The 16,877-nt window shown below is 49.2% G+C and overlaps 1 protein-coding gene and 1 long non-coding RNA gene across 10 annotated transcripts in view; one reads left to right on the top strand and one right to left on the bottom strand.

Moving 5' to 3' along the window:
• Positions 1-3,633: 3,633 nt before the first annotated feature.
• LOC111859467 (uncharacterized) lies at positions 3,634-10,305 on the bottom strand. Its single transcript, XR_002841824.2, has 3 exons — positions 10,108-10,305; positions 6,693-6,776; positions 3,634-6,016 (listed from the first exon to the last, which is right to left on the bottom strand). It is a non-coding gene; the product is annotated as an uncharacterized lncRNA (long non-coding RNA).
• brsk2a (BR serine/threonine kinase 2a) overlaps positions 8,701-16,877 on the top strand; it is a 136,723-nt gene continuing 128,546 nt past the window's right edge. For 8 of the 9 annotated variants that reach the window (XM_023842154.2, XM_072698218.1, XM_023842153.2 and 5 more), the window contains exon 1: positions 8,701-9,088. In XM_023842154.2, the coding sequence (XP_023697922.1) occupies positions 8,995-9,088 (94 nt within the window). In that variant the 5' untranslated portion in view covers positions 8,701-8,994. The remainder of the gene's footprint in view (positions 9,089-16,877) is intronic. The other variant, XM_023842147.2, reaches the window with a different exon arrangement.

Here is a 16,877-nt window from a genome sequence, read left to right as displayed (position 1 = left end):
ACCAGAGTGGGCGGGTGCCTGGAGGGGCAGAGGCCCCCAGCCAAGCAGGCAGTTGTGGAATTGCTGTGAATAATTATTCCACCCGCTTAACATAATTGCAGTGATTTTGTCAGGCCTTGTTTTCGGTGGCGCTTCTCGCATTAGCCGCTCCGTAATTATTCAGGCACCACAAACTTAATTAGCCTCGCCGGTGCCGGAAGCTCTGCCTGATCGCCATCCGTTCGCATCCTATACCACAATTACTTACATTATAACAGCCAGCTATTAATTGCAAAGAGAAGCACTTGTTTATTTGCTCCTGTGCATCTTCTTTGTAGTGTATGCATTCGTCACATTCACTCCCTCACACTCACTTTTTAATTGTCATTAATGAAAAGCCCTTGAGCTTTGCGATGCTGAGCCGCATTTTTCTACACCTTTGATGGGTCACATTCCTAGTTTATATGTCACCTTCCCTCGCCTGGGGATCCATTATGGATCATCATTACCCATTCGGGAGATCATCTCAACCATTTCTGGAAACACCCATTTCTGGGATCATCCTTGTCCAGCCCAGAGAATCATCCTTACCCAGCACATCTTCTGGAATTTTCACATCTTCAGTGAAATTCTCAGAAACAGGACGTACTGTGTGATGCTGTGTATGGATGCTGCCGTAATGTGGACCCGGAGGTTACCAGACCGGGCTTCTTGTGTAATTCCTCTTGCCTGGTGGCCTCGAAACTCTAGAGAGGATCACAGGCAAACGGGGGGCATCTTACGTGGCCAGAAGGACACTGCATGCTCTCTGTGAGACTGTCTGGGGTCACCTGGGCACACAAACAACAGCCATTTTATTTTTATTTTATTTCTTGTGTGGCCGTATGATGTTTGTTCCCAACCTCTCTCACCTTCCCGCTGCAGCACAAATGTTTATTTCCCTTAATTTGGCATTGAGAGAAAAACTGTTCTGTTTCAGGCCAGTAGAGGGCGATAGAGTAGCAGAAACGGGTCACGCTGCGCTCCATCCCCTGGTGGGTGCCTCACATCCTGGGGCTCTTGGAAAGCCATCCTGTTTATGCAGCGCTGTACCATCAAGCCCCCTCCCTTGGAGCCCAGCACAGATAAACACCATGTGTGTTTGTCTTGAGTGGTGTGGCCTCCAGCTGAGTGGCACCAGTCTGCCCAGATCTATCCTCTCACTGTCGGCCCACAGGGTGATGTCCAGCTCTGTCACAATCACAGATGTCACAATACGCACTCTGTCTGGTGTACATGTTGTGAGGCGTGTGTAGCGCAGCTGCGTCAGTCACTATTAGAAGGTGCTTCGTCGGCCATAGAAGACTGGCTGTGATTGGAGGGCCTCGGTGTGCATATGCATGCTCACAGGCCGGCTGTGCATTTCCTAGTTAATGGCTGCGTTCGAATTCAGGGGCTGCACCATCCGAAGGCTTCATTCAAAGACCTGCAAGGCTGTCCCATTTCGACGGCTCCTTCAGATGCAGTCTGGAAAAGCGTCCTCCTTTTTCTGAGTTGTGAAGGATCCGTCCGATGGATCCTTTGCAGCCCAAAGTATCCCAAGATTCATTGTGCTGGGGGTAAAGTGGGTGTGACTGAAGGGTTAGGGCAGGAACAGCCGGTGACAGCCAGACCGTCCCATTTGACGCCGCTCTCTGTTCGACCTTCGAAGAACGCAGCCTATGCAGGCTAGACCTTTGTGGATCACGTCCTTCGAAGGGTGCAGCCTCTGAATTCGAACACAGCCATTAACTAGCAAATGCACAGACGGCCCATGAGCATGCATATGTACCCTGACATTGAAATGCAGACTCTGTAGACTCCCAGGTTTCTGTTAGAGGCGTGCTGGGTCGGCATCTCTTTGAGCTGGCATTCTGTGACCCTCCGCTCCGCCAAATGTGCCAGCTTTCATCAAGCTGCTCCTGCTGATGTTCTCGTTTTGTTGCCATTTCACTAATGTCTTTCCGCCGCTGGGCTGGCCAAGCTCGCGTCGCCACCGCTTGCAGGGCTCTGGTATTTCCGCACTGCTTCCCGCACTGCCATCTTGATTCCCGTCCTGTCGGGGGCCACTGGGCCACTGTGCTGGTCTTTTAGGAAGAGCCCTGCAGAAGATCACCTTCAAAAATGGTTCATATCCAACGGGGGTTAATATTCATTTTCAGTACTTGGTTTTTTTCCACTCCTGTACCCCTGAAGCCTTCAGATGGATCATTTCCAGTGTAGATTTCAGAGAACCACTTTTTGATTTCTTGGTGCTCGAGGGCCCAGGGATTCCGAGGGGTTCTGGACACTGGGGTAAAGTGACGGTTGGCCAAGAACCAACTGCCTATTGCCCCCTGGTGACGAAATAGTTGCACAGCACTTCTCCTTAAATGCCCTCAGTGTCAGTCCCGTCTGCCTGCACACACCTCTAAAATTAGTGTTCCTCGCCAGTTTTTGTCTGGCGTAGCGGTGACACGTAATTGCCCGCCTAGGGGAAAGTGATTCATTGGGGATGGAGGGTGGAAAGGAAATGTTTGGCTATGCCCTTTTCGAAGCCCCTGGGCCCCGTGCACCACGGTGGACGACAGCGTCCTTGACCAGAGCTGATTCAAGGTTCTGAGCCATGCAGGATGCCTGAGGGGCTCCTGCTTCAGGGTGGGTGTGTGATGGGGGCTCAGCTTCAGAGAAGTACTTCAGATCTCAGATCCTGGTCCTACCTTGGTCTGGACCATTTAACTTGGTTCATCCATAAAATATGGTAATTAGAGCAAATTCATATATCCCATCTGTAGTGTCTATGTGCTCTGTGTGCACTCCTGAAGAAAGCAGCACAGAAGTGAATGTGTTTGTGCACCTGTCCCTGATGCACTTTTTAAGTGGAATCCATTAAAGTGCAGGGCGTGCGATGGGGAGAGAGATCAGAATGCAAGGAGCCCGACAGTGAGCCAGGTTAAACTAAGCGAGCGTGAAAGGTAGAGTGCGGAAAGATTGCCCCCAGCCTTCCTGTCCTATGGCATGATGCCACCTCAGTCAGCATTTGCTTCTGTCTTGGCACTGCTTTGGTATCAGGTCGACCAGACCCAGAAACAGCTCTGATCCAGCACCACAACTGCAATACCATGCAAAGCGATATAAAATGATACACTTCCATTCAATACAGTTCAAAGCAATGAAAAAAGGGTAACACTTAGTAATAACTCAGGTACTACTAAAGTACAAATCATGAACAAATCATGAATAATTAGTCATTACTTGATAAAATATCATCATGATTTATTAATGATGAACAAACATGTCTTTAACGTGTTATTCATGACTTGTTCCTTCATTAAAGGTTTACTTGAGATAAAACATACATTACGATTCATTAATGAAGATTTAACATGAGATCATTATATAGCTAAGACTTAGTTTGTGGTTAATTAATAAGTAAGTAATGGCATAATACTATATTCGTGCCCCATCAAGTAAAGTGTAACCCAAGAAATCTTTTGATAAGTAGTGATGGTTTTTTTTGTCTGAAATTGCTTTATTTATTTTTCAAGCCTAAGAGTCAATTTGTCGTGGTTATTCTGAAAACGAGTAGGCCAGCGTTATGATTAAACATGCAAATTACTGCTGGAATTTGGCAAAGTCATGATGAGGACGCTGGCATAACTTGTAAAAGTTTATTGCTTCCTTCATTGCACAGTTGGAAACCTCAGATTATAATTAATTATAATTTTTATTAAAACTGGCATCCATCCATTTCCCTTTTTGAAGTATTTTCTATCCGCCATTTTGGAGGGGGCTGCTTCTGACTGCCTTGTTGTGATTGCTCCGTGACCTTGCGCCGTCCTCCTCTGCTGCAGGATGGTCCTCCCTCTCTGTCTCGTCGTGTCAGTTCCTTCCCGTGTCCGGATCAGAACGCTTCGATGGACGTCTCCCTTACACTCCCACCACGCCTCTACGTCTCCCGCTAGCTTGTGGGAAGGAACATCAGAAAGACAACTGCACACTGTATCTAATCCAACCCCCTGCCCCCAGATCCCCTCCCATCTCCATCTCCTGCTCGTTGATGGAATATTTCTCGTTCTGAGTTTCTGATTGATATTCTTCCGTAACACATCCATCAACTTGACACGCTGCCCGTCGCAGGACTGGGGACGCCGTTTGGTAAAGGGAAGCCGGTTTCCCCCGCTGAACATTGCAACAACATTACAGATGCGTTAGGCTCTGCAGCTTCGCGCTGCACGCTCAGCAAGCGGGAGGCTCGCGTTGCGCTTGACGGGCTTTGCGTGTTAAGCTCTGCCAGATGCGCCTCTGCTGGGGAGCCGCGAATCCCCACCATCGCCACCACCTGAATCCGCGAGGTATCGCTGATGGACACAGACTGAGGAGAATCTGTAAGCAGACTACGAGAAGGCAGTCTGGCAGAAATACACCCCAGGTAATGCCCAGGCATATGTTCAGGGAGAATAACGTCTCACATGGGGATTTTGCAGTGAGGAAATAAAACAGGACAAGTCAGATTAAATGCATTTACATCGGTAAATAGATTGAACAGGCCGAAAGTCCTTCTGTCGATAGTATATGGCACTATTGATGTTTAAGTTTCATTATAAAGGACTCCTATTGAAGAGGGGCCACATGTGACCTTTGACAATTTGATCTTTGGTCCTCACACTTTGACAGTTGGCGAAAGGTCAGGGTGTCACGTGTAGTCACAGCTTTGCCGTAAGTGTTGCTTCTTGTTGCAGCCTCTGTCATTAAAAGCTTCGCTGTTGCTGCTCTTGTTATTGCCGTAGGACATGTCTTGGGTTCCCTTTGCCCCTTGTGGCCTTTTGAATTGCAGATCCGCCATGAATTGAGTTCGGGGGAATAGACGGTTCAGCAAGACTAATAAACTGCTCGGCCTCCTGATGTCGACATGCCAGCCATCTGCAGTGGCCATTACACTACAGGAGTGTTGTTATGGTCATTTCTACACTGGACTTTAACACTTGAGCACTGGGATAGGTAAGGTGGGAAGGGAGTTGTAAGGGGGGGGGGTCTATCTCATTATGGTTTGGGTCTAATTAAAAGGCCTTGTCATCTAATTGGGCCAAGAGGTCTGTTCCCCTGGTGCCAGGAGGTGGGCCACATGGGCCGTGGGGGAGGGACAGTGGAGTAGGAACTGTTGCCATGACGTGATTGCCAGACATTCTGCAACACGGGTCAGCTAAGCAGTGCCGAGGGGGGTGTCCCTGAGGGCGTGACCCCTGATGTAATTGATCAAAAGTGCACCAGTGTGAGAAGCTTGGAATACCTAATAGGGCTCATGTGACAAGGTAGTTACTATCTGTTTGAGTAAATGGGAGGGGGGGGGGGGTCTTCCCTTTACACAACAATGTAACCTGTGTATGGAGGCTGGCCATCTGAGTGTAGTCCAGGGTGAAACCCAGGGAATCGTATGACGTATGTAGAATGTTTGGTCCATATAACTACATGAAAATTCCACTGTCGGTTTTCAAAGAGGGTATAGCCATGGTACGTGTTTGTGGGTTGGAAAGGGAGTGAAGGACAGCGTGTAGTAGGCGTGTCCGAGGGTTAAAAAACGCATGTTACCACAGTGGAGAGAGATAGATGGGGAGCATGTGGCGGATGACCAAAGTCCAAAATCCAGTTCATTGCCCCCTGCTGTTCGGGGGAAGACAGGTGTCAGGTGTCAATGCCTCAACATTTGTCTCAAACTTCTTGCCAATAAGAAGATGCTCTTTGACATAGCTGCTGCAGTCAGCCTCTCAGAGCCAGAGCCTGTAACCGGCGTTTCTGAAGGGGGGCTGGCGCTAGGTGCTGATCAGGCTCAGATCAGGTCCACATGCTTCTGCTCCATTTCCTGCAATATCGCAAAGATGTCCACACACTTCATCAGTGTCGCATGACAGTCACCCAGGTGTCTCCTAGCGGCTATGCTGACATTACACTGGATATCCATCAATCTGTACACGCATCCATTCATCCGTCTATATCATCTCCATAACTGCATATCCACTGTAGGAAGCAGTGGGCTGACAGCCTGTCAGGAAGAACGAGGCACAAGACAGTGGCATTAGAGCATCACACACTGGATGTCAGTAAATTAATAACTTTTTCAGTATAGAGTACCTTAAAAAAACAAAAACTCTTTACAGGTGATTTTTTTTCCGAAAACAAAATTAATCGGTACTCCCATTGTGCCAATGTGGGAAAAAGAATACGAGGCATTCGCATTGCCCATGCGTGCCAAGGGGACTGCTGGCAGCCAACATAATTAATGCACACCCTGTATTTTTCTGTCTGCTACCTGTAAGCTGCTGTTTACATCAACAGAGATGTTGTTGCCTTCCCAGCATGCCGAGCACAGTCACATGACATGCCTGATATCTCACGCTCATGACTAGGCTACATCTCCACATGAAATTTACATGCTTGCTTCGTCAATAACGATGAAATGCCGTGATCGCACTTAACGTTGTCAATTTTGCGAAGAAAAGGAAAAAAAAAAACTGGTAGGTTGGACATATCCCAGTCCTGTGATTAATTCCACTGAATCTGGAACACGATGGGTGTGGGGCAGGGGGGGGGGGGGGGGGGGGTGGTATTGACTCGACCAGGCGGGCTGTTAGTCATTACAGGTACAGATGTTCGCTGTGACTTCAAAGTCTCCAATGTTACGTGACCTGATTACGTTGGTTGGTTGAATTGATGCTTACCACAAGGTGCACCCCCCCATCCTAGTCAGGGGGAGCGTGTAGGACAGACCACAGCTGGATGTAGCTTGGCAGAGTCTCCCTGCTCTGCAAGTGCAAAAAAATCAGAGATCTCGTTTAGTTATGTGATTGGTTCCGTGCATAAGGAGTGCTTTTAGTTGTGGTGTTGACAGAAAGTGACAATGTCATTATATATAAATATCCTTCCATCATTCATCCAACTCTGAAGCCAATAAAACATACGGGTAAACTTGGAGCCTATCCCAGGACGCTAAGGGGACGAGTCAGAGGACACCTTGAATTGGACATCATTTTCCATCATTATCCATAGTCAGGTGCATTGCATTGGAAAAAAAAATAACTCCAGGCTGTTAGCGTGTGAAATTCATCAAATGTGATGCTGTAAATGAGGGGTGGCGACATGAGGCAGGGTGGCTTGTTAAGGAAAGCTCGTAATGGCTCCCGTCCTGGTGTTCCTGTGCCTCAAGCTGTGATACGCCAGACCACGGCTGAAGGGAAGGCCTCGGATCATCTGTGTGTGAAATAGACCAGCAGCCCTGGTTCGGGTTGGGTGGGGGGGGGCACATGGATTAAGGTCTGAGTCTCACACTGGGGGCAGATATGGCTTCATAAGAGAACAATACAGCAGTAGTGCAAAGCATCTGTCGGACCCTTAAGTCTACTGAGAAACATATTATATGCTAATCATAGCTTCTTAAGTAACCTGTTATGATGCTTTCCTGTCAATCAAATTATTGCAGCAACAATAACAGCCTAATATGATAATTACAGATGCTTATCTTTGTCTTTGTGATGTACTGGTCAGAAATTTTGACATCAGTGCTAAGCATCTCATTGGCATATGCATCTGATGTGTTTGATTATGATTATATATAGAAAGGTCTGCAACTACGCAATGACGGTGCCGATAGTTAATGATTCACCTCCCGCGTTTTTAATTATTTAGCAGGTGCCATAATTCAAAGCCGCTGGTCGCTTTACACTTTTACAGTCATTCCAAGAATCAACACGTTTCGTTGGGGGGGGGTATCAAAAAAAATACAGCCAAGTGAATCTTTCGAATGATCACCTGATGGAAAGCCGTATTCCAGTTAGACCTGATACTGGTGCTTCTACCTCCACAACGGGCATGTAACCAGTGCTTCCAGTGCATCTGCTATGTCGGCTCGAGGCAAAACGCTACACGTCATTTAGAACTGTTTAATCAACAATAAATTACCCGAAGAGCCTAAGTGCAAAGTGAAGGAATCTCCATCAATATTATGAAGAGCAAAGATGTACTTTTCTGTATTATCCTGCCATGTATTAACGTCAACAGCGCTTCAGCCTCCATTTGGTCACAAACTTAACATCTTCCAAAAATTACGGTAACATCTCAAATTGCAGTTCTAAAATCGCATTGCACGGGGACATATATATTTTTTGGTTAAGATTAGTAAATGAACCTCTTTTGGGCACCAAACCTTAACCGAATACCCGAAAGGAGAGACGCTGTGTTTAAAATAACCAACTTAAATATAGGTTATTTATAACTAAGTTGAGTTTACGTTGCGCATCCATGGCAATGACGGCATATATTTCACGTGTGTTTGTGTTTATTTAACAACGCGGACTAACGAAGCGTTACTTTTAGACGTGTTACTCCACCCGCTGAGCATGCCACACGGGTGCCCTTTGCGTACAAATAAATTTTAAGCTTTGTTGATCAGTGTTAATAACATACCGCATTGCGGCTGGACCCAGTCTAGACAATTTTTAAATTGACAGTAATACCACTTAAACGTTTCAAAGCACACACACGCTCCTCCGCTCCGCCTCACAGCTCCGCAAACTGCAGTCCGAAGCACCGAGAGTCTCTTAGAGCGTCTCCGGCCCCCAAACTGCGGCTTGCGGCAAGAGGGCTCGCGTTCGCCGATTGGTCGGCGCGCCCGTCAATCAGCGCAAAGGGGCGGCTGCCTTCCACGCCCACTCCTCTGTGCTCTGCGCCGCGAGCTGTGCACAGCGACGTAGGCGGAGGGGAGCTGCGCAGCTTTCGGCCCAACACAATGCTATTCGGGTCTTAGAGCACCCCTGTTCATCTGCAGCAAGAGAGAAAGAGAGAGGGAGAGAACACTGCCTGCCCATACGTCAAGCGAGGGAGAGAGAGGGAGAGACCGATCGGAGTAGGCATTTGGATTGGGGAATAAAATTGTTGGACCGGAAAAAAAGAAAAGGAGAATATTGCGTTATTCTCTGAATAACGGCAATTACATTATAAGACGAGCTTTATTTTCTCGCAACAGAAATGTCATCGTCGGGTAAAGACAACACCGGGGCTCAACACGCCAATTACGTGGGACCTTACCGCTTGGAAAAGACGCTCGGGAAAGGACAGACAGGTTTGTTAAATTTTTTAAATTGCGTTTTCTTCCCCTCGCCCCTCTCCCCTCCTAGGCTTGTTTGCATCAAGACGCCGGCATCGCACCTGTCTCCGGACGCGATCAATTCGCCGGCTGCATGTTGCATTTGCGGGCTGATGTCAATCAGGTTAAATGGGAAATTTGGGCGATCGGGATTATTTCTTGGACTACTGCGTGCCGTGGACATGGTGTTCCTGGGGCTCTCTGTGGGGTGAGCACAGCGACACGGTGCCCCACTATTTCTCTTTCCTGTAAGTGCTGAGGTGGCTCAGTGCCGGAGGACTGGGCAGCGTTACGGTACCAGCAAAACAGTAATTCTGCCAAAAGTGATTAACTCGACTGATTAACTTATTTGCTGTGGCCCCGCAGCCTTCTCCGATAGGTGCCCAGATTTCCCAGTTTCCCTCACCATATCGATGCTTTAATCGCTTTTATTTGCCGCGGTCACCTATTCTGCTTCAGCGAACTGCTCACCGGCGCAGTGAATTGAGTCTATCGGTGCAGTGGACCCGGTGATGGAAACCAATGTGAGGGGAAAATGCAATTTAAGGTGGACGTAGCAGGTGCAGTTAAGTTATCACCATTAATGATCGTCATTAGGAGATGTTAGCACACTTAACAGTGAAGAGCATACTGAAAGATATTCTGATTGTATATATCTATACGTCTATGCGCATGCAAGCTTATGTGCTTACGTCTGTGTGTGCAAAATAAGTACATTAGAATATAATCCTAATCTTTTAAAAGCCCCTGGCCTTGCATGGGGCTGCCGTGATCAGACCTTCACTCGTCACGTTAAGGAAGTGAACTGCAATCATTCAATTTACTCGCAATAAGTGGAACCGGCACTGCGGTTGTAAACGCCGGTTTTCGGAGCGGCATCAAGGCGAGGTGACAGCGCTGAAAGAGGCTAGTCCTGTCCGCAAAGTGTGCTCTCCTTTTCTACCTTCTGTTCATCTGCCATCCAAAACGGTTACTATAGGCGTTACCTTCCCTACCATTCTCCAGCTGGCAGTGCCATCCCCGCTGTGTCCGAGACACATCCTGCGATCCGCAGTTTTTACTTCGGGGTGGTGCTATCTATGTACGTGGCCTGACGTTAGAGCTGCCACACGCCCCTTTAACGCGATATGGGAAGTCATAAGCAGTTCCACACCGGCTAAGGCTGGCGTCGCTCCGTGCTGTGGCCGGACACATTGGTGTGCAGTTGCGCAGACTGACTCGGGTGATCATGGAGACATTTCCGACCCCTTACTGGTGTAGCCGTTTTGCCTGTTTCTCTGGTCAGATCCCAAAACACGATGCATATTTAACGCTGAGTGTGCCTGGAATTGGGTGTATGGCTTTCTCTTGTTAAGGGGTGCGTTTTTTTTTCTTTGGTGCTGATCTGAGCATCAGTACCTTGTCTGTCCTGCTGCCCCCTCCCAAACGGGTGTTCTTGTGAGAAACTCGGGATTTTAACTCATTCGGAGCCTCTGTGGCACTAAAAATAGATCGAGCTGAGTAAGCTTCCATGCGGTGCCTGAAATACATTACTGTGTGAGAATAACGCAGAAACACATGCTTGTGTGCGTGCATGGCCATTAATTATGGGAGTTTGTAAAGCCCTAATAATCCAAACCGGCCAATACAACCCCCTGGAGCCCCTTAAATAGGTGGAGACCTCACCCCCCCCCAAAGCTCAACCCAAAGTTATGCCCTTGTATGTGTATGTGTCCCACCTGTCTGTTAAACATTACCAAATCCGCAGTGGAACTAATCTTTCTGTTGTCCTTCCCAGTGTACACTTTCAGCAGACTCTTTGCAAGTAGCCAACGTAAACATTTTGCTCTGTAAGGGTCTGGCTCTGATGCTTCTTTTTCTTTATCTTCCTGTGTCCCTGGGCTCGTTGGATTAAAGCTGCCAGGACCCAAACAGAACAGTCTCTCCCCTGCACTGGCTATACTTTCCTGCGGGCATCTTGGCACACCTGGTGCGGTCAGGGAAGGTGTCGTAACAGACTGCCGCCCTGTTTCTGGCTGATTCTGCATGCCTTTGCGACGGGCCGCTATTTATAGAGGCGAGCGGAAGGCTACGGATGATCAGGCGGTCCTGGAGGGTGCTACGTTCATTATGCGATTAGGCTAACGTGCACATGCTTCTGTGCGTAGCGGTAATCCCTTTATGTGAGCACACGTGCACCAGGAGGGGAGGGGGGCCTTGTGGCGGTACATGAGGGGAGGTGCAGTGTCATGTGGGCTGCGGTGTGTCTCCGTAGGTCATAGTTATTTGCCTAACTCTAGCACTGGTGCCTGAAATGACCCTGTTTGAAGTACTGTGTCTGCCTGTCAGCCATTCCGGCTCTTCTCCTTCCAGTTTCCTGACTTCATGTGCTGTCTCCCACTTGTTTGGTATGTGCTGGGTTCCTGGATCACTGCATTTTGATGGAGGCAGTAACCTTCAAGGGGATGGTTAGGGAGAATTCAGGTTTTCCTTGATGTTCTGCAGATTTAAGGCATACACTTGGTGAGGAGATCCTGCTTGTGTGGTTTCCATGCCATGTTCTTCCTCCAGTGCATGAAATCCATCTACTCTGTACCTTGGTGTCATGGTTTGTGATGGAGCCTGGGACTTGTAATTTCCCAAATAACAATGACCATAATAAATGAAACATTTACATCCTGTTTTCTTGGCTGGGTCATCATTCTGAAGAACGAACAGGGTGGTTTCTTGTTACTTTACGAGTATTTAAATGGTGAGAAACGGCATGTATTAAATACCACAGTGTTTGTCTCATGAGTTGGCATTCGTATGTAATTGCTGAATGATCTTGCTGGAGATTTCTTCTTAGTTTTTGAGTCGTGTTATTGTGAAAGGGATTCCCGTGGTGTCTTGGTGCTGGACGTCTGAAATACAAGCTATCTGCTGTCACAGCAGTGAAATTTTACCCCAGGTGACGTGAGGCGGTTATCGACAAGGTGTTTGCATTCTGTCTCTTTCGACTCGTGTTAATCGATCGAGAGGGGACCCCCTACACGGGCAGGAGTAAGCGTTCATGCGGTGTGGACTGATTGCTGCCTGTATGAGTCGGGTGAATGCAGATTCGAAAGGTTTTCCCGCTCCCAGAAGGAATCCAATTCATGTTCCTGACAAGAGTTTCTATGATGCTGTTGATAGTAGGTCCTCGTCGGAACTGCCGTCGTCCTTGAACCAGCTGACTCGGCGCGCATATAATCGTCCCGCCCCTGCTGTCCCTGGGACACCCCTTCTCCGGGCGCGATCGCCACACACCGCAGCAGATCGACTGTGGCCGCTCGCCAATCATTAAAGGGCTTCCCTTTACTTGCGAGCGTCTCCAGCACATACTGCGAGCAGAATCGCTAAACAGCAGGGCTGTGCTCGGCTATCACGCTTCAGGAAGCATGTAGGGGTGATGATACATGGTGATTGCTGATCATGCGCTGACCCGAAAGCAGTTCCTGGCTGTGCGTGGAGGTACACCCTGAAATGAACCAACTCAGGTGCCACATGGTAGTCTCGGGGACTTCCGTCCCAGTCAGCCAGCTGGCCCATCTTCATCCTTCCTCTCCAGAACCCCTCCGTGTGCCGGTGTCGCCGACCGGTCTCATCTGTTCGCCTGCCTTGTCTGGGAGGGCTCTGGGCTGACAGTGCTAAAGCAGACGCCCACTTAGTGCCCATGAATCCTAAGCAGGGCTTGGGCCAGGGCCAGGCGGGCCGGAGGAGGGGGCGGGCCCGTCAGAGCGTCTCCGCTGTCTGGTGTTTTGTGCCGGCCGAGCCATCGGGCCAGGAACACTGCGCAGTGAGCGCAGTGCCAAGTTGCCCCTCGCTGCCATGGATTGCACAAATGTCACGACAGATCTTCATGGTAGAGGAGGTCGGTGGGTGGGGCCAGGGAGTGGGAGGTACTTGGAGGCGGAGTCTAAAGAACAACAGTCATCACTACAATATTCACTCCTGATAGAACAGTTTCAAAGCCTTAACCATTTAGCTACATTCTGCTATCCCCCCCCCCCCCATTGTGCAAAGCCCACTATTATACACCTCTCTGCCATTTTTATGTGGCTAGTGCACATGTTGGCTACCACTGACAGCAGGGGTTTTCCTGATAAAAAGGAAGGAGGGAGATTTTGTTTGTTTAGACCAAAATGACTGTGCGAATGTCGCTTACAGCAATAGCCTGTGATCCCTCCAGTGGGGAGCTTTACTTACCTTCATTAAAAGTTGAGTTTGAGGATGACAGGAGTGAAAGTGCTCTCAGCATCCCGCCTCCTCCTTCCCGTTCACGGACGTCATTGGCTGTCAGAAAAGTTTTTTCTTCTTCTCACCAATCCGCCCCCAGATGAGTCAGAAATGACGGCTCGACGGCATAGAGGGAAAAATGCAGTTTTGCGACTAATTGGCCGCATGTTCGTGCTGTCGACCTCGATTGCATCATGCTGGAATGGGCCGTGCCACCGGCGCCTCCTGTGGTGACCACGTTGTGTTTTTGATAAACCGGCATGTATTATTGTTGATGTAGAAGCATTGATGTTCACTCAGGCAATATGAGTTAATTGAACATGGGCTAATTAAATATTTTTGTGGAACAAGACGTTGTAACTGATCTGAAGTCCAGCTCATTACCTTACTGCCCACTGGTCTGCATTGAGCTGCAGGTGGGTAACATGGTGACTTCTGGCTTTATGGTGAATGATGCCCCCCCCCCAAATTTCTAAACCGTATGCTGGCTGTTTGACTGTTGACAAATCCCAGTTCACTGCCCCCTGGAGCTCAATCCCCACCCCCCTTCTTATCTACTGTGCATCATAACCAGCTGAGGAATTCCCAGAGGGAGTGAGCTGGCTCCCTAATGAGGCAGAAGCAGACAGGGGGGGGGGGAGCTTCAATGGTAAGGAGAGTGGGATGGGGGGGGGGCGAGAGGTGCCGCTGGGAGGGGCGGCCATGCCGAGACAGGTGTCAGGATACGAGAGCCTGCGGGCCCAGAGGCGGGCTGGGAAGAGTGTGTATGGGCGGAGAGGCATTCACTGGAGGAGGATGCGTCCCTATGGCAACAGGCCACGCCTCCTAGAGACATCATGGGCCCAAATTAGGTGTCTGTCTGCTGCGAAGATCACCCACTGACAGCTTTTCATTGACTGCCGTCATCGCCTCGGCTTTCTCTCCCTACACTATGAAGTCAGCCCTGTGTGGGACCAGACACTCCAGCAGGGATGATTGGAGATGATTTTTAATATATATATATTATTATTATAATGTTATGTGTGTGTGTGCGTGTGTGTAATAAATATATATGGTCATATATAAAGATATATATCAGATGGTTTCTTTTAGAGATTGATGACAGAGAAGCAAATTAAATCCATATTACCAAATCCACTTTACAACAAGTCATTCATCAAATTACCCCACAGAGCGGCTGTGTCTCTTATGTTGCTGGGGCTCTCAGGAGGATCTGCAGGCTTGACTCCTGATGCCCTCTGTGTTTTGTGGCAGCAGGTGGGGGGGTAGGGTGGTTGTGGGGGGAGACACACCATGTTTGGGTTACGGCAATTCCGACAGAGCCGACGGGCTCCTGTTTTGGAGCGTAATTCTCCGCGACAAAAATCTCGTTCTGCCTGCTGTTCGCGGGAGCGGAAAATTGTACAGGAGCGCGGTGCGGCTATGGTCAATTTTCCATCAGTCGTAGCCAATTTCAGCGACCGTGTCGTCGTCACACCCTGACTCTTAATGCTGTGTTGATATTTGTAAAATGTCTTTTGTATAGATATTGTATTTATTCTGTTATTTTGATTGGTCCCCTGGATGAAATGAAAGATACAGGCCAGCTATGCTATGTCTGTGGAAATTCACTCATCTTATTTTATAAATATACTTAAATAATTTTGCCAGCTATTTTTTTTGAGTTTTGCCCTGGATTCAAAGTTCACAGCTCTTTCTGGATGAATCCGTGTCTTTGTTTCCGTCTGTGGGGCCGTAGCCCCAGCCTTCAATTTGCCTTCCCTTAAGTGCTGGCTAACGGGGGGCCGGTTGTCATGGTTTCGCCTCCTTTGCCGGTTACTCTACTCTCCTCACAATGGCCGCACTCTCCGTCTCCGAGATCGGCGTGGTGGCGGGGGGCAGCGTTCCCAGCTGCCCCGACCTCGTCGACCAGGGAGCCTCTCGTTAGGAAACCAACCCCCCCCCCCCCGATTGGCGAGCTCCAGGAGGACGGGTCGGTCTCCCATCGGCGCTTGTTGCGCCAGCCTGAGAAAGGAGGGGGCTGGACGCTGTCTGTGAATGACTGGGAGCAGAATAGTGAAGAGGCGGGGCTGTTTTTGCTGCTTTTTTGGGAAAACCAAAGATTAGGCTGAGCACTGTGTACGCTGCTATTATCGTTTAATTTGCAGTTAATGGGAAGTACCCAGCAATTGGGGAGAGTAATTGACGTGTCTAGGCTTACATTACGTGTTGTGGAGATGGGGAAAGTCTGGACTTCTGTTCTATGTGACTCTACCACTAACCGTCCACTGGCTCCCTGGTCCCCCCCCCCCACTGTCCTACAGTTCACATCTGCACCTTCGTAACATAGTCACACTGGAGCAAAGGGGTCCAGATGGGGGGGGTTTACCTACCCTGGGACAGGCATGCGACCTCTGAGAGCAGCCTCCACGAGGTCAGAGGTCGGACACCCTCCCCCAGCAGTCTGAAGGAGAGGTTAGAGCTGCCCCCCCCCCCCCCCCATTGCCCTAAGACCCCGTCCACCTCTGTCCCTGCTGCTTCCCTTCCTGCCTGCCATTATGGTGACAGAAAGCCATTGTTTGGGGACAGTAATGGCACTTTGGCCACTTGAGTCATTTTCTTTAACAGTTACTTGTACAGTGCACGGTACGTCTGCTTTCCAAAGGCTGTCTTTTACAGGAAGGTCACATGATTTCCGTGCCCTACACCCCCACTGAGCATGTGTGTGCTTTTGTTCATGGTTCAGGCAGTGCGGGAGAGAACAAGGACCGACCCCTCCACCAGCGCAAAAACACCCCCAAGTTGAAAATACCCCACATTCCTGGGGGTTATAGGGGTATAAGGTAGTACGGTGTTTGGCGAACAGCTTTTTATTTTAACAAGAGAGAGATCAGGTGTCAACACAGATTTACACAATACCATCAACACATTTTCTGTGAAGCTATCTTACTGGTTGCCTCACCACCAGGATGTAGTTATTGTACAAAACATTTTCTCCTGACTTTATTCAGGTGTGATGTGACGGCCGTCAGCCGCTGGACACACTGACGCCATGAGGAGGACGGGGCTGACCCCGCCCTGACCCCTGCCTGTGCTGATGTGAGGTTGAACCCTTAAGTCCCTGCATGGGGTCTTCCCGGCGTAAACGGGCCCTGCTGACAGCTTGTCGCCAAAGGAGCACTGATCTCCGAGAGGCTGTCAGTGCTGATGATGGCTGCGTGTTGCTGGTGGGGTCCGAAACCACCCGCTTGCCTGTTATCTCCCTCATCCTTATACACGCTGCTGCGGTTCTTCGCGTATCATTAATGGATCTTCCACTCGGCCTCCGGAACCGACGACGGTGGTGTGGTGAACATAATTAGATTTCCCTTACTAGTGTATGATACTAGTGTATCAGATTAGCGTGATGGTGCTGCACTGTGTTCACACTGTTCCCCTCGCTCACACTGCCCCACCCCTTGTTGCCCCGCCCCTTTGGTGGCCCCAACCCATGTTGCCCCCTTTTTAGTTATGCTGACTTGCATTCTTCATGCTGCTTGTGACTACAACC

This window comes from Paramormyrops kingsleyae, chromosome 13 (assembly GCF_048594095.1).
Source record: "Paramormyrops kingsleyae isolate MSU_618 chromosome 13, PKINGS_0.4, whole genome shotgun sequence".
NCBI classification, from domain to species: domain Eukaryota; kingdom Metazoa; phylum Chordata; class Actinopteri; order Osteoglossiformes; family Mormyridae; genus Paramormyrops; species Paramormyrops kingsleyae.
The sequence above is the reverse complement of the archived record's forward strand: the minus strand, read 5'-3'. Positions and strand labels throughout refer to the sequence as shown.